This window comes from Hydra viridissima, unplaced genomic scaffold (genome assembly GCF_058129835.1).
Source record: "Hydra viridissima isolate aposymbiotic clone 2 unplaced genomic scaffold, HvirCarnegie_v1 scaffold_1, whole genome shotgun sequence".
NCBI lineage: Eukaryota > Metazoa > Cnidaria > Hydrozoa > Anthoathecata > Hydridae > Hydra > Hydra viridissima.
The window spans coordinates 39,111,758-39,130,197 of NW_028324300.1; the positions used below are offsets into that span (position 1 = coordinate 39,111,758).

Below are 18,440 nucleotides of genomic sequence, written 5' to 3' on the forward strand. Positions count from 1 at the left end.
TTACAATTCTTCAATTTCATCTTCTTCAAAAACTTGCATTTGCTGGACATTAAAAATTCTCTGTGAGTTCATCATTAGGTTAATTTCTCTTCTACTGAAGAGAAATTTAACTTAGGCAAGCTCTTTTTTTTTGGTTGTTTTGTTATATAAGGAAATATGTTAGTACTAAAATTTATTCAAATCAACTTTTTAAGGAAAGATTACACTTAAATAGCTTAACATTTTAGTCAGAACACAGAGAAAACTTCAATCATGTGTTAAACTTGTAAATTAGTTAAACAACTTTGATTAACTTTTATTAAACGCATTTCATTATTTAAAAGTTCTTTAAAAACTTTAGGAAAGAAATATTTAAGAAATCAATAACTAAGATTTTCTTGTCCTAAACTTTCATCTTTTTTTTTTAAAGAACAACAAATAATAATTGAGTTATAACTAAAATTATAAAAATCATTTTAATGTTGAATCATAAAAATTGTAAAAATCAGAAAGGTTTTTGAATATCCTGTTACTTAATACAATAGGCCGGGTGAACAAAAATGAGCAATTGGGTTATTCCATATGAAATCACCTAGTTTTTCAAAAGTGCCCCAGGGTGCCACCTCCAATTTACTTCAAATTTTGACCACCCACAGCTTTTGTGGAAAAAACACAATCCTGAAAATTTCAGCTTGATTCACCTAACTGTTCAAAAGTTATAATTGAATCAATATAGACTGAAACCGGCGAAATTTAAGTATCTGGAGCTTACCGTAGATTTTTTTGATTTTTTACAGATTATAACTTTTTAAATAAAATAGATGATCACTTGAAATTTTCTATGGTAATAGTTTATCACCCAAGTTATCTATTTTTACAGGTGTTTTGGACTGGTTTTAAACAATTTTTGAGTTCTTGTACCTCAAAGTTGCTAACTAACTCAATATTAGATAAAGTTTTGGAAACTTTAATGCGCTACAGTTCAATACCAACAGACAAGCTGTGCCAATTTTTTGTCACTTTTGTGTACTTAGAGTAACCACTTGCAGAAAAATTTAAAATTATGTGTTGAAATTTGTTTTAGCACTTGCAGCAGCCTGTTAAAATATCACTTTTTTCAAAAAATACGATAAATTACATTCACTTCGTAGGCATAGAAAGTAGCGTAGACAGTTAAAATAAATTATGAAACTTTTTACTGGCAAGGTTCCATATATAGACAATCACCAAAAAAAATTTAAAGACCTATACTCTATCTTATGACATGATTGTAGCCCTATGACTTAGGTGTATAATTTTGATTTTTCCCTAAATAAATACAATCAGTTTTCCGTAAAATAACGTTATCAGTGTCTTAAATTATTTGATATGATTTTTTAATATATATTTGTTTAATTTTATACATGTAATATAATTATAATGATATAGTTTATTTCTATAGTTTATAACTTTTGAACGGTTAAGTGAACCAAGCTGAAACTTTGAGGTTTGTATTTTTTTCATAAATACTGTGGGTGGTCAAAATTTGAAGCAAATTTGAGGTGGTACCCTGGGGACCATTAGGTGATTTGATATGGAATGACCCAATTGCTTTTACTCAGTAATTGGTCAGCTTAACGTGAATAAAAACTCCAACAAATTTTCTTAAGTTTTTATTCACGTAAAATTGAGCAATTATTGAGTAAATTGCTTACCTTTACGTGGTTAAAAATATGAGGAAAACTGCTGAAATTTTTATTCACGTAAAGCTGAACAATTACTGAGTAAAAGCAATTGCTCATATTTATTCACCCGGCCTAATCTCCCTTTTATGTCATGTACATACATGAATGCATAATGTCCAATTTTCACATATACTCAGATAGATACAAAACATACAAATAAACACATTTATACAATACATGCATACTTAAACATTCAGAATATTTAATATAAATGCATTTGATATAAGAGTTCATCCCAGTTTGCTTGTATTTTCAACAATGTGGCTTTGTCTATAATTTATACATGGTTCTGTGTAATGACAGTATTCTATTACTTAAATACATTAGGGAAGTATTATGATAAAAATAAATAATATTAGTTAAAAATAAAAGACTGTCAAAACTGAAAACTTAAAACAAGTGTTGTAATTATTTCCTCATAAAAACTGAAATTTTTCTTAACAATAAAAAAACTCTTAAGCATTTCTTGTACCTTCATGATCCAAACAACTTGCTGATGTGTTAGCATTCTGTAGTATATTGTCAAGTTCTTGGGTGTCAGCAATACTTTGTTTATCATTTGTTCTAACGCAGCAGATGTTACCCATTGAACCTAATGTGCCAAAAGCAAGAATGTTTTGTAAATATCATATTTTGATATATATATAGTTTTTATATGACTTTACAGATATCATTTTAGTAAATATATTGAATCATTTTATAAATGAAGTACTCAAAGATTTTTTGTGAAGTACTCAAAGATTTTTTAAAATCTTGTTTGGAAAAACAAATAGTACAAATAGACTAAAAAATAGAGAGGTTTGATTGAAAAGAGAAATCATTAAGTCATAACTCTCATTAGCAGAAACTCCTCAATACTCAAACAAGAAACAAGAAACTTAAGCTTTCAAATTTTATTCATATGAAGGACTGACTAATAGAACAAAAAAAACATCATCTTCTTCTGCTAAAAACTTATAATGAAAAGGTATAACGGGTGGGGGGGGGGGATGAAGTTAAATATAAAAACCTAAAATTACTTATAATTTCCTGTAAATGAATATTATGTAAATGATTAATCATCTTTAGATTGCTACTAAATTAGTGTTATTTGCAACTTGAATGATAGAAACAAGTAGAAAGTGTTTCTTTGAGAAAACTTTAATGATTACAAAAACAAATTTTCATTTTAACAGAATCAAAAATCATGTATCTTAGAAATGATAAGTTTAAAAGGAATGGTTTTCATGTAAATTTCTCTTAAATTAAATACAGTTTCTACATAAATGTTTTTATCTCAAAATACCTGCATACATATATGCACTATAACCAAAAAAAACTATATTGTTAATTTGTTAATTTTACTTTGTTCTGTGGTATAGTTAAATCAAGATTTTCCCCTAAATATAATTTTCAAAAAAACTTTTGGGAAAACCAGATGCCTACTTGTAATCTTAAGCTGTATTAACCAAATCATCGAATCATATTCAGAATAATGATTTCTAAGAATTCAGCTTTTGTTTTTTCCGTTAATAACAAACAAAGTACAAATTTCTGTAAACCATGTAAAAAAAAAACTTGAAATTTCTGAAGCTTTGTTAAAACAGAACTCTTCATGATTTAAAACAGCGAATATATTTGGTTGGCATTTAAAAAAAAATAAGTTTAACAGATTTAATCAAATAGCACTTCTGTGCAATCTCTTGAAGGATTGAAACAAAATAATATTAAGTATGTGAAGCAATGCAGATTTATCTCAGGAATCTTATAATTCCATATGTATAAACATGCAAAATATTTTAAATTCAATTTGTTTCAAATGACTGATATAGAAATTTGCACGTTATTCATTATCATTCAACAGAGTGAAAAATGATGACATAGTGAGAATATTTTACTTGATCATTTCAATGGAGAAGTTGATCTTGAAGACAAACATATTTCTTGGAGGAAATATTACAAATATTTTAAAAATGAAAAGCATCACTTTAACACAGTTTTAGATTTCCCAATTAATTTGTTCTGAAGAATCAATGAGTATGTTTATTTCTGCCCTTGATATGATGATACTCTACTTGTCATCATATTATTTTGACACTGCTACACTGTCATATGCACTCAACAGCCCTTTTTAAACCTAAAAAATTTGCAGAATAAAAAAAGGCAACAATAAAGGAAAAGTTTCTGACTGAATATCTCATGTAATTATGGTTCAGCAAGTAATTTTCAGGTAATAAGTAAGAACTTGCTGGTGACATGTAAGGGTCAGTAATATTGTGTAATGTATTATTGCATCCTTGGGTATGAAAAATGGTTTGTTCATTGATTGTTCTAACTAGAGTGTTACCTATTGAACCTAGCATATCAAAAGGAAGTACTTTATGTAAAATAATATAATTTTACAAATGTAATAAAATTTTTAATAACTTTGTAAAGACTTTTATGAATATCTTATAACAATTTTTTAAAATGTTCAATAGATTGCTGTCAGGAACTGTCTCTTAAATGAACTTAAGGTGGTGATGTTTACTGGTCTGTATTTCAGTAAATCACTTGTAAGTTGTTAAACTTTAAATGACAAATTGGTTTGCTAAACTTTTTTCCTTTTAAATGTTCAAAGTTTGAAAATGTTTAAATATGTAGTGATTAATAATTAGAAAAAAAAGAATCTAAAAAAAAAAAAATTTTAATAAAGTCAAGCCCTGTTAGGAAAACCTTCTCAAATCATTAACCTTTCTGTCAGCAAAAAGCAATATTTGTTAAAACTAAATGCCTACCTATTTGACACTTTATCTTTTTTAAACAAAGGAAGCCAAAGAGTCTACAGTCTTGCACTGGACTACCCAAATCATCTATTTATATTTTGAGTACTCCCAGAATCTCTGCAGTCATGTAATACCTCTTGTGTGACAGGCTGGATGGAGCACACTCGTTTACTTTCAGCAAAACAACGATGTTAGTATAGCCTCGATTTTACATCTACTTCCAACCAAAGGTCGAGTTAGTAAATGTTAACCACAATATCCACCCATGCAAAAATATAAGGTCTAGAAAAAAAATGGTTGCTAACTGGAGAGAAAATTAGAAATACAAAGTTGGTAGCCCCGAAGGGACCATTACGAGTATTTAAAACTACTTACTAACTTCAACTATCTTGGTATGACTGCAATTTTCTATAGTTTTATATATCGATTATTACAGTGGTGAGATTTTCATAAGTTTTACATTTGTATAATTTGTATAAAAAGATAGCGGTTGACTCTTAAGCTGACTATATTAAAGTTCAACTCTTGAAATCATTGATTTGTCTTGACGGAGTATGGAGTGCCAAACTATTCCAGAAATAATGTGTACTGTAGGAAGTTACCGCATTGTAAGGTTGGTCCTAAAACGTATAAAAACGCGCTGATCGTTGTCTACTTTCTCTCGCGAGTTAAGGAGGCTCAAGCCATGACAGAAAAAAGCTCTGCTTTAAAACGAATATATAAGCTGGGACCTTTTAATTATCAAAACCTGCAACAGGAATACCCAGGTCACAAGTTAATGGGGACTTTAGACAATAACAAGCCGAGCAAAATGTGCAGGTATTTCGTGGCAAGGTGGATATATACCAAATCTCAACAAAACCGAGACCAAAACATTGTTGAGCGACTCAACCGGACACTTGCTAAGAAATCACTTTGACATCAATGAGCAAAAGAGTTTCTTCTAATGCTTGGGGTTCTTCAAAGTGTAGCTCTGAATGGATGTTAGCTTTGCCTGAAGTTGTGCGTACACTCAACAACGAGCTGATTCGTCTGACGGGGAAGAAGACTTTAGATACAAGAAAAGCCAAGGCGGGTGCATAAAAACCTGTTTTTTCTGCTTTTAGTACGTGTCCTAGGACTCAAATAGCCGTTTTTTTTCCTCTAAGCTAAATGTAGCCCATTATTTGTGTCATTAGGTAAACTCTAGGGTGGAAGTCGTAGTGTGGTTGCGAAAAATGTTATCTGTCAAAGGAACCAACCAGCATTGTGCTAGCTGATAGACCATCACGCGGGTTTGTTAGTGAAGAGCTAACCAACAGATTGGATTCTCTTCGAGAAACTCCTCTGAGGCGACAGCGTATTTAAGTCATAGCCCTTGAGCTGATTGCGTTCGTCAAGACTCTGCTTGTACTATTCATGGCGAAAATCTTTTTTGATCGCTGCTCGTTGAACACACTTGGCCTAGAGTTTACTGGTACTACTGGCCTCCTAAATGGAGCATACTTTTTGAATGCTTCATTGATTTTTAATTATAGCAACAACCTTGTTTTTTGTGTTGTAATATGGACTACCAGTATGTCTGCATGTCTTCATAGACATCTTCAGTCTCAACTTGAAAAAACAAATTGTCCGTGTATAAACTCGCCTTGCCGCAATATTAAGCTTTAAGATGCTAGAAGTCATATACTAAGTGTTTGGATATGTCAATGAAACTCTGGCTGAAATGCGTTGGCTTGTTCAGCTTGAGTTTGTTTTTTGTGCTGCGTTTTGCTACCTGGTCTCCATCAGATAACTTGTGCGACAGGTAAGCCGGATCTGCAACCAGGTTGCGCATTCTATCTATCTCACAATTGCGGTCTAAACCAACCCTTATGCGTTTGCGGAGATTTTTATGGTCTTGCCAAAGACAAAGTTATTTATAAGTTTGATATATGGTGCCGAATAGTTAGATCCAGGGTTTTAAGTTGATAAAAAAAACTTTGACAAATGTGAAAAAAAAAGCAACTTGTTTTTGATAAAAAAAAAAGGTTTCTGGATGAAGAGAAGAACAAAATACATGAAATAGAAATATATTTACTGACCAAAAAATACTGACCATATATTTCAAAAAATAATGACTAATTTATTACAATACTGACCAGAAAATTTGAGCTTATATATTTAAATTTGATTTTATTTCTATTTTTTGAATTTGAATAATGATAATTATTCAAATTCAAAAAATATAATAATATGATTATTTCTATAATAAATAGTTTATGTTTTAAACTCTATTCTTTATCATAATAACGATATACTTTTATTTTATTTTTTTTTACCCTTTTTATATTTATTCATTATTTTAAAAAATCACAGAGTAATGGGTCATATAAAAAAAAAAGAAATCTAGAAATTATCATTAAACCATGTTGACCAAATTGAATTAATACACATCTTTAAAAAAACGATTATTTTAACAGCCTCGTCTTGTTAACAGTCTCGTCTTGTTAACAGCCTCGTCTTGTTAAAAAAACCTATTTTAGCATCATCATCCTGCAGTTGAAAGAAATGGAAGTCCTACAACTCACTTTACGCTTTACTGCTTTTTATAAGTGAAATGCTAATATTTATATTTTAAATAAAAAAAAGGAAATACATAAGCAGGAGACCGAAACATCTGTAGTTGAACAATGTAATTGGTCTGATGCTTCAAGACTGAAAAAAAAAGTGAAATAGAGGGAAAACATAGCAAAAGTTCAATGATTTAAGCAGCCATTTTTAATGATTGCAAAGAAGTTGGAAATTCATATCTCTGTTTGTAACCACTTGGTTTAAATTCAGCAATTATTGCACTAAATGCTAGCACTTCATGTAGATAAAAACATATTAGTAACAAGCAAAAGCAATATTAGTTACAAACAATTTAAGGAAAGACTGAAGATACTGAAGAGGTAACAATGAAAAAAACTTATGCCTTCAATCACCTAAAAAGATATTAAAATTCCTCAAAAGTGAACACAAAATTAATATATTAGCATAACAATGAGTATCAGTGGCATTTGAGATTTTGTTTAAATAAGATTTAAATAAAATTTTTTGAAAGATATAAGATTATATAATATTATATTATAGAAAAATATAATTATATATATTTAAAAAAATAAGATTTTTGTAAAATTTGCTTTTAGTAAAAGTTGTAGTTAGTAAAATTTTAAACGTTTTATCATACAAATTTTATTACACAAATTCACCTTAAAAACTTATCTCGCTTATCAAATCAAACTCAACGGGATTAACACTGTCCAGTTCTGATTTTATGCTTAAATTCATTTAAACAATAAAATCAAACGATAGGAACTTGCATTTCAGCAAAAAAATCTTCAAAGATGGGTAACAACTTACTAGAAGGAGGCTTCATAGAGCTTTCTGTTTCATATCCAATTGGTTAATCTAAAAATTATATTCATCAAAAAACGAAAGAAAACACTTTGAGTTTTAGGAAATAAAAACAACGCATAATTCAGTAATTGTCAAAAGACAAAATTTTAATTAATAAACAACTGAAGTCATACTTTTCCGTGCTTCAATCTTTTCATCAAACGAATTTATTTTGTAAGGTGTAACAATGCACTTGCTAAAACATTTTGTCTTGGGAACTCTGTCTGAATTTAAATTACATAAAGTTTTTTCTCAATCGAAGCAGAAAACTTTTTTCGAAAATGTTACCACGAAGTTATTTATGGATTTCATTGAAAGTTGTAAACATTTTCTCGATTAAAAAAAAAAACATTCATGATTTTATTTTGCTTCACAAATTTGATGCTCGTGGTGACCAAGTAAATATCTATCGCTTACTATCATCTTGCTTCAATTTGCACTGAGATTAGAATCATGTTTCTTTTGTAAGTATCAGGTCTTCTCACGTGTTTGTATTCTTGCTAAAACGATTATGACCGCTCTAAGTTTTTCGGTTTTTGTTTTGATCTTCACAAGTATTAGCATGTATAATTTTGATGAAGAAAGGTGGAAGCAAAAACGAAAAACAAAACAATCACGGAGGAGAACGCACTCGCTCACTCAACTAATCAACTAATGACAACTTATCAAAAGAAGGTTTTTTCCTTTATAAAACCCAGGAATTGATTTAATTTCATTCAAATTATGAGAAAAAAAATTGGAGTTAAATTGTTATAATGGAATAAATTCAACTGTAAATAAAACTCACAAAAGAATTTTATGAATCTTCTCCTAAGAAGCGTTTATGTACCTTTGATCGAGCATCTTTTTTCGATGTGACTCTCTATTTCTCCTCATATTCTCTATTTCTCCTCATATTCTCTATTTCTCCTCATATTCTCTATTTCTCCTAATATTCTCATAATAATTTCTTCCTTATTTTCATACAGTTGATGTATCTCTCTTTTTTTCTTGAAATTTGAAAGAAAAGGGGGGGATGCAGGTTTTCAACTTGTAGAGGTATGATTCTTTTCCAGCACGAATTAACAAGTGTGTATTCTGATACAGTTATGATTTCCCGTATGCTTCCGAAATAAGTTATAAATTAATCTTAGAGTTTGCTACACCTTTTGCCGTTTCATTTTCTAATTCACCAACCTTTCCATCGATCAAATCTTGTAGCCGTTTTCAGTCAAAGTTTTATATAAATCATTCGCGCATTCATTACTTATGTTCCAATTATATGAATCATTATGTCCTATTGATTGTTTTCTGCAGTTTCTGCTGTGAGTTTGAGTTTGCTATTAATCGAATTTCTCATCTTTAGCCTTTTGTAATCATTTTAAGTGGTCGAAGTATTAAAACACATTTATATTTCAGTTAAAACTCTCAACGTAAAAGTTTAGACCTAATGAAAACATATGAAAAGTTTTAACACTTTGATGACGTAGTTTTGTGAACTTTCTGCGAAGTATGAGAACACAGTTATACTTCAGTTAAAAACTTTCAACGTAAAATTTTAAACCTAATGAAAATAAGTGAAAAGTTTAAACACGTTGATGACGAAGTTTTGGAGACAAAACAGCTTAAATCAGCACGACAAGCAGCATAACAAAAAATAACAATCTTAAATCTAAAAATTTTCATTTACTCAAAGTTTATGAAATGAAATAATATTTTAACTGATAAAAAAATATTTTCTTATTGCAAATTAATTAAACTTTAACACATTTTGTTTCATAAAATCAAAAAGTCAAAGCAACAATTTTCGTCAAATAAATTCAACTTTTACATATTAATTGCACTCTTTTTAATATGCACTTTTTTAAGTTTAAGTTTTTTAGCTTTGTATTTTAGTTTAAATGGTCAATTTGCGCTTCTCTTTTTTCAAGTAATAAGAGTTGAGAAGTATTTAAATACAAATAGTTTTAGATAAAATTATATGAATGCATCCGAAATACCATTTACAAATTTATTACGTAAATTTAAGTGTTTATTAAAATTTGCTATTTTTATAAATTGTTGTTGCTACAAATAAGTCGGTGAAATTGAACCTTTTTTTTTCTCCTTTCAAATTTTTTTTGAAAAAAATAAAAATCAACACAAAAACAAGAAAAAATTACTATGAATTGAAACTGTCTCAATTTATTAAAATTTTTCCATTATTCTGTTAACCAGAGAAATCGCTAGGTTTTTTGTCATATTACTCGATCCAAACCTTTATTATTTGCTTAGTATTAATGTATATGGTTTGTGTGCTAAGATTTGAAAAATCAATTTTTAAGTTTATGCATATATTCATCATCCATAACCAAATAGTAATCTCCTTCCATTAAAATCATTTGTTAATTTCTAAATCTAAGATTCTATTGTAGCTATCACTATTAGCAACCTTTTCAGTTTGATTTGAAAAAGCTTTTCAAAAATATAATAAGAGCAAATTATTATACATTTTTTGCAAATTTAGAGCAAATTTTTTTTTTTTTTTCGCACTTCCTACTATTTGCACAACCAGGTTGGCAGGTTGTAAAAAAACATACATACTTAAAACAAAAGTTGTTCTTGTGACTTGGAGCTCTTAAGATAGTGTAGAACAAGCCAATTATGTTTTTAAAAAAAGTTGCAGCTATGAAAATAGCCGTTTTGACAGGATTATGGTCACTGTCTTGGACTTGTTGACTCCTTTTTGTTTCTAGGGCTGCATATCAAAGTTAATGTTAAATTAACTACAGAGGATATCTGTTGCTCTCCATGTCGAGTATGCTCTTCTACACGTTTAAATCTACTCCATGTCAGTTTAAATTTACAATGCCTCTCCGATCTGTTCAGCAAACTTGGATTGAGTTATGGTACTCAAAAAAGGGCACAGCTATGGTATTCAACAAAAGGCTGAAAATTGCACATCAGATTGTGAAACTTCCAACTTACTGACATTACTTTCCTTAGAACCAGTTGGAATATAGAAAATACATATGGAAGTTGTTTCATTTGAGGTTAAGCCATTTTCTCAGCAAGCTGCACCAATACTGCTGATAATAAAACACATCGCTGTTTCTTTTAGAGTTGATAGATCAGGTATCAGGAAGATAACTATAAAAACCACAACTAATTCGTTATGTTTTATCAATAATAATATGGTGAATTGCTTACAAATGTGTATTGTTAGTAAAAAACATAAGCTAGATAAATGGTTAAAGTGCTTCATACAAAGAACAAAAGTCATCAAGATTTCCACTTTCTACCGCTCAATAAATGACTAATTAATTATTATCTGCCACTGATGGATCTAAAAATGATGCTACAGCTGGAAGAGAATTAAACCTGTACATACCATGATATTAAATGTAATCGAAGCGCTCCTTAAAATCTGCAAGAGGTGATCGTGAGACAGACATAACCCAAAGTTGCTGTATGTGAGCCCCAAGCTCCAAACGAGCAGGCACAATAAGGGACAAAGACCTGCCATTGGTTTACACAGTATCTGTCTACTATGGAAATGGTTTTAGCAATTAAGCTAACTCCAGTATTTTATCTCACTTTTTTTTATCGTGATTTTCTACTGGTCCTACTTATGTCTTTAAAATGTTATGTTTAAGCTTAGTGAAAATTACAGCAAAGGAAGCTTGTAACTACTCTACTTACGGTATCCCAAACAGTTTGAAGATAATCTTTAATTATCGTCCCTAATAAAAAAACAACATTTTTTCGTTTTTATTTCGTTTTTCTTTCGTTTTTTTAAATTTCACAGTTCTTATTTCGTTTCGGCTTGTTTGATTTTTGTTTTTTTTCTATTTGTTTTTGTTAACGAAAATAACACTGGTCAGCATTCATCTTACTTTCTAAAAAAAAAAATACTGATGTTTTCTGCACATTACACAAAAAGATAAAAATGATTTTTTATTCATATTTTTAGTCAACTTAAAACAAGCTGCATTATTTTACAAAAAATATTGTATAACTACTAATGATTACACATTATATAGCTACAATATGCAATGCATATAGTATTTGTATGTTTAGCCATTACAAATTCTACCATACACACTTTAATTATGGCAGAGGATCTCTTAAAAACATTCTAAAAGAGCACTTTTGTGATTAGTATCTTTATCCATGGCGTGGATCACGAAAATGTCAACCTAGCAGACCCAAGAACGCCACTTATATGGAGTGATAGCATACACTTCAAGGTACCCTGTGATGCAAATTTTAAAATCATTTTATTTTGTCCGCGGAAAATAACTTCATTTGAATCTTCAAACTGAGTGACTTCAAAGTGCGCCAATAAAAACACTTGTAGAATGAGAACCACTCTATATAATTTGATAAACTTTGGTACAAATGTTGCCTACAACCACACCAAACTTTGGATAAAATTTCAGTCGGATTGGTTGATGGGTTACGGATTTATGGCAGCTTTAGTTTAAATTTTGTTAGCTTTCTACTACCTATACCTCAAAACGTTACCGATTACTGTGATATTCGGTCACTATTTTCAAAATTATGGTTACATGAGTAATTTTATAAATTTTGTCGGCCATCTTGACTTGATCGAAAGTAGTATTATATTAATAGTGAGTTTAAGCATGCGCGCTTTATCTTTAGGCGGTGTTAGTACAAGCGTTAGCAAGTGTGCTACCAAGTTTAAAAAACGTTAAGCACGTAAAAACTTCAACAAGCGCGTTTTTAGTCATTAATTATTAATAACTTATTTTTAAGTTAAAATTATTTCCAAAAAATATCTGTGCTGTAAACAATTAAAATATACATACAAATACAGCTACAAACTTTTCAGAACTTGCGAATAGTGAACTGGGAAAAAGGAATCTCGACATTGAAGTTCAGACTGGTTTGAAAGAGAAAAGAATTAGAGCAAATCAACTACTTGAAAGTGCAAAAGATAAATTTCGTATCAATGTTCACAACATGGTAATGGATCAAGTAATCAGTAGTTTAAAACAGAGATTCTCAGAGCATGGTAGTCTATATGCTGATTTATCTTGTTTAGATCCAAGAAATTTTGCAAAAATTTTGAAAAAAATGCCTAGTGGCAGATTGCAGCATCTGAATGGGTTGTTCAGAAAGTTTGATGCTTATGTAACAAAAGATCAGCTTCAAACGGAATTATCGGACTTTGCAAGGAAATGGGAAGGTTTCGAAATATCTCTTGAAGATGAATATAACTTGATATTTGACACGGAAGTATCTGACTCTGTCTCGGACAACATGCAACAATATAAATCCGAAGAATCTAAAACTGTCTTTACAATCCCAGAAGTGGAAAACAGTGACAGCCACAGAAATAAATGCAAATCTTGCACAAAATGTATTGTTTGTTGTTACTTTGTCCTCCAGAAGTTTAACTTGCATAGTCTTGCGTATTCAAATTTGTTTCTGGCTTAAAAATTTGTGCTGACATTATCCTCATCACAAGTTGCTTGTGAAAGGTCATTTTCGAAATTAAAATATATTTTGAACAGATTAAGAAATTTGATGAGCCAGTCAAATTTACAGTCATTCATGCTGATATCTTGTGAAAAAGACGTTCTTCCGAGAATTAATAACGATGCAATAATTGATGTCTTGGCATCGACTAGTCAAACGATGAAAAAGTTGCTATACTAGTCAATATTGAATAGCGATTATGTCTCCTATTTCTAGACTCCAACTAACAGCAGTGTTTTAGAAATATTTATTTTTATCAATATTTAGGCTGGGAAGTTTAAATTTTTTTTTTCATACTTTAAATAATAAATAAACAGTAATGTGCCTAAAAATAAAAAGTCCTTTACTAATATTTTTTACAATATAGTTAAATTTAGAAAAATAAGGGCGTTAATCATAGTCGTTGTCATGGACGGCGTGAAGGCTCTTGGCTCCCCTCTATATATATATATATATATATATATATATATATATATATATATATATATATATATATATATATATATATATATATATATATATATATATGCAACATACAATGAAGTGGGCCGCCGTGACAAAATTTCCCGGGCCGTTTTCACAAGCCAGTCCGACTCTGAGTGGGGCAAGTTGACTCGTTTGTCGTTTCGCCAAATTACATGTTTTACCATAAACTTGTATTGTAATAACTTTTGTGTAGCTTAGTCATTATTATATTGCTTTATTATGCATTAAAGTATTTGTATGACATTTGCTTTATTTTGTTGTGTTGGAATTTGCTATGAACTGATTAATAGACTTTTTTTTGCATAGCCCTATATAAATATATAGTTTGATTGTTTAAAAAATTACATAACCGTTTGTATTACATACCTTATTAACTAGAATTTATGATATCGTGTTATTTGGGAAGGTAATGGTATAATGGAATTTACTTTTTTAAAAGTCGCCATCTTGCCCTGCATACAGGGCAAGATGATAATTTGAGGTAACTTTGGTTAATGAGTTTTTTCCAGGCTATTTATAATTTTTATATTAGTTTTTTTTATACATATGTGACGCATAATAATTTTTTTCCACTTTTTGATAAAGTTTTACTTATTGAAACAGTTATTGAATAAGATATAAGTGCTTTTCAAAACGTTCGTCATCATGCCCCATGTTCTCCTATTTCAAGCTGAGTTTTTGCGGGTTTTTTTTTTTTTTTTTTTTTGTGGATCGAATTCCTTTGCGAATTAATTCGCTTTGTGGTTTTATTTCAATTAGTGGATTGGTCCGATAAAATTTATATTGTTATATTTCTTCTACTTAAATAATAATAGAAATAAAAATAGAGATAAAAACTTTAGTTTGAAAAGTTGTTACGTTCATTTCAACAATTAAGGCAAATAACCTTTAAATAGTTAGTTCTTTTAATGAAAACTTTATGCAGGCCTCAAAAATATCATTTTTTGTTCAGACAAATATGAAAGAAAAATCAAATAATCTGATTTATTCCATTTTTATTTTATTTCATGTTTTTCATCTTTTCAGATGCCTAAGCTATCTAATTTTTGAGAATTCTTCAGCAAGGTGGAGGAAAACAAGGCAAAATGTAAGGCCTGGATTAAGCCAAAAACCGAGGTGTCATTAGAGCTTGCTCACTAATTCAATGAAGATCTAAATAAAAGATTCGAAGGGGAGCTGATGAATATTGAATTCTCTATTGCTCATTTTTTAAATCTTAACAGGAAGGGCATGTGCTTTGTGGATGAGGGGGAAAATTTTGAAGTAGTCAAAACTGCAGTAGAGAAAGCTATGGAAGAACTGTCAAAAAAAGAAGTTTTGGCTAGCCAAAGCACTCCTTCCTCTTCAATGTTGGATGATGAAGATGATGACAACTTTGATTTCACTGAACAACTGAGGAAGAAAATGTTTGGTGCAGGTTACGTTACTCCTTGAGGTGAAACAAGCACCAAGAAAGCCATTTCAGCTGAAATTGAGGGGTACTTAAATGCAAAACCAGCAAGTACAAATGTACTGGAATTATAGAAACAAAACCAGTATATTTACCCAATGATGTCAAGGCTGGCCAGAAAAAACCTCTGTATACCTGCTGCATCATCAACATCTGAAAGAGTTTTCTCAACAGCAGGGAATATATACAGCTCTAGAAGAACCAATCTTTCAACCTCAAAGGTTGAGATGTTGGTATATATGAAAGAAAACACTAAGCAACTCAGTAAAATTCAAGACATTGTGTGGCCAGGAAATGAATTTGGAAAATGATTAACTTTCAGTGTGATTTTGACTTTTTTTATTTCTTAACATGGAAATCATTTCTTTTCATTGTATATTTGAATATTATAAATAAATAAAAATGAATCTTATTTCAAAAGCATTCCTTATTCTTAATCCGTATAAATCCGTAAAAATAATATCGGATCGGGTTCCGTTCGAAAAATATTTTTCGAATTGCAATCCGATCCGAAAGTATCGAATCGGATTTCAATCCGAAAAAATAATCCGAAAAAGTTTTAACGAATTTTTTTCCGATACATTATTTTCGGATCAAATCAATCCGTAAGTAATTTGAACCGTTTAGCATAGATAATTCGGTGAACAATCCGCAATCCGATAAACAGTAACGGATCGGCGGTCTCTAACCAATTCCATAAAATTTAACCCAAAAATTAAGAAATTTTGTGAAAGTGGAAACCTTAGGACTCATTGTCATGTTGTTACCATTGTATTTTTACAATACCGTTTATAAAGTTAAGATGTAATGGTGTGTATATCTGAAAAGATCACAAGTCAGTGGTGCGAGTACTCTAAAACAAGTTAGACTTTTATTGGTTGATTTTTAATAAATTTTATTAACAAAGAACATAAACACTGATAAGCATTTTAACGGAACTATTTGATCACAAGATACTAGTTTTGCAAGACAAATGTCAGTTGACTTCATGATAAATAAAGTCTTCTTTCACAAAAACACTCTTTTTCAAACAATAATAGCAAATTTTTTCAATTTACTCAAATATATACATAGAATTATTTACTAACCACAAACAATGTCCTTAAGCTGCAGGACAGAAAAAGCATGCTTATTTCCATGGCTCATGAAATTAAAGCTGTTTGCCAAATCGTCAGGTTAGAATTATTTTGTTCTATCTCTAACTTTAAACGCTGGGAGAAAATGAATTGTTAATTTTACTAAGTGATGATTCCTTTATAAATACATTTTATTTTTAAATTTTTTTTTCTAAATAGTTTCTTTAAATATAAATCATTTAAAGAATAAGTTATTATTTCTTAAAAAAGTAACAATAAAATTTTAATTAATTTTTACTTATAGAAAAAAATCAAAAACTTTCTTTCAACGTTTAAAATGGGAGATAGAACAAAATAATTCTAACCTGACGAAATTATCAGTCATGATCATTATTCGTCTGATAGTCTCTTTCAAAGTAACACCTCCTTGAAGACCAAGATATTGTGTCTAACATAATGTATAACGTGAACTTAAAGAAAAAATAGTTTAAGTTTATCATTAAAACAAAAAACTCACTGTCTTCAACTTGTCCAGCGTTGACTGTCGTAATTTCTTTTCAAAATTTTGCACCTGCTCAGTGAATCGTTAACTAACCTTATACCTGCAATACTTTCTTTAAAACTACAAAGTAAAAGTCAATAAATTTATCTGTAAAAGAATTTTGCACTTTTTTTAATAGAAACTTTCAACCAACATACTTGTTTTCAGTTTTGTTAAAATCGAAAATCATGGTAAAAAAAAAAAAAAAGAAAACCACGGAAAAAGAACAGCAACGTATTAAGATTTCTAAAAATTGCAAGAGATTTTGTTTTCCTTTGCACCCTTGATGTATTAAGTACAGAAAAAGATTTCTTGAAGTAGCTTTAGTAAAAAACCGAAACACTAGAAATGTAATGTTAAAATCCAATTATTGGAAATATGTCAACTCAAAAAACAGGCCAATATTGATGTAGATGACAAGTAAAAGTCAGCTTCTATTGAGCTCCTTTGCTCTACTTGTTGTGCTTTAAAAAACGTTTTTTCATCACCTGTAAATAACAGGATTTTTGAAAACAAAAGTTTTTAGTTTAACTGTCCTTTTACAAGAAATGCTTCATTGTTAGTTCACAGCTTCCTGTTAGCAATGTTCGACAACGATCTCTTTTTTTGTAACCAAAACTTTATGTAATCTTACCATTTCAAACTTATTAGATTCGTTAGAAATATTTGTATAAGTTTCTTTTTCTGATAATTTGCTTAAACAAATGTTTGGTATAGGATAAGTCCTTTAGTGAAATTTGGTAAAAATGCAGTCATAGAAGCTGTTATTTGAAAATTCGAACAGTTAAGAAGGGTTAGATAAGTAAAAATATGTAAAGCAATAGTTTTCCTATATATTGTGACAAGTATTTCCTGAAAATTTTAAACTTTCCTATTAAAAGCCAAAGGAAGTGTCTGATTTTTTTTGGAAAACATCACAAGAGTAAAAATCTAAAGTCTTTTTTCCTAATCACTTTCGTTCTCTAAATTGACTTCCATCGATCCCAAGACACTTAGCATCTCAAGGAAAGATTCCATTTTATATTTGTTCATCTTTGTTATCTTGGTAAATATGCTCAACAATAGTTTCAATTAAATATTGATTAAATGAGTCTCCTGTGCAAATCTCTTCCATTCAGTTGATAAATATATGATCAAGAACTTTTGCAAGTTTTTCTAAATACAAGAAAAATGTAATGAAAGTGAAGATAGCCTAAAAAAGATAAAACCCATAAAAAGTCAATATTCAAAATACGAATACCATGGTCTAAGATCAAATCAGAAAAACTTGTTTATAGAAATCAAAGAAATTGGGTAACATTTAAAAAAAAAAACAGCCTCCAATTTTTCAATTAAAAACCTGCCTATTGAACATATTGCAGTGTGCAGTTCATAAAATAAAGAGAACAATCTCAGCAAAATGCTTATCAACCATTTACAAAGATCGTCATTGGAAAGACCTAAAACGCCACACTAATTTTCTATCTGACAATAGTAATATGTGATTCCATAGTCTATACTGTGTGACAGCTACACCACAGGGTACTGCATGCCTCAACTCAAAAAAAAGTCCAAAAAAAAAAGTGAAAGCTTAATCGT

At 29.8% G+C, this 18,440-nt stretch overlaps 2 protein-coding genes across 3 annotated transcripts in view; one reads left to right on the top strand and one right to left on the bottom strand.

Annotated features, from left to right (window-relative positions):
- LOC145192258 (NACHT, LRR and PYD domains-containing protein 3-like) overlaps positions 1-5,895 on the bottom strand; it is a 36,040-nt gene extending 30,145 nt beyond the window's left edge. Inside the window, exons 1-3 of one of the 2 annotated variants that reach the window (XM_090076693.1) lie at positions 4,823-5,895; positions 4,460-4,729; positions 2,176-2,295 (exon numbers count right to left, since the gene is read on the bottom strand). In XM_090076693.1, coding sequence (XP_089932819.1) covers positions 2,176-2,290 — 115 coding nt within the window. In that variant the 5' untranslated portion in view covers positions 2,291-2,295; positions 4,460-4,729; positions 4,823-5,895. Of the gene's footprint in view, positions 1-2,175; positions 2,296-4,459; positions 4,752-4,822 lie in introns of both variants that reach the window. The other variant, XM_090076694.1, reaches the window with a different exon arrangement.
- Positions 1-18,440, top strand: part of LOC149894894 (uncharacterized) — a 315,082-nt gene that overhangs the window by 167,864 nt on the left and 128,778 nt on the right. The window lies entirely within an intron of this gene.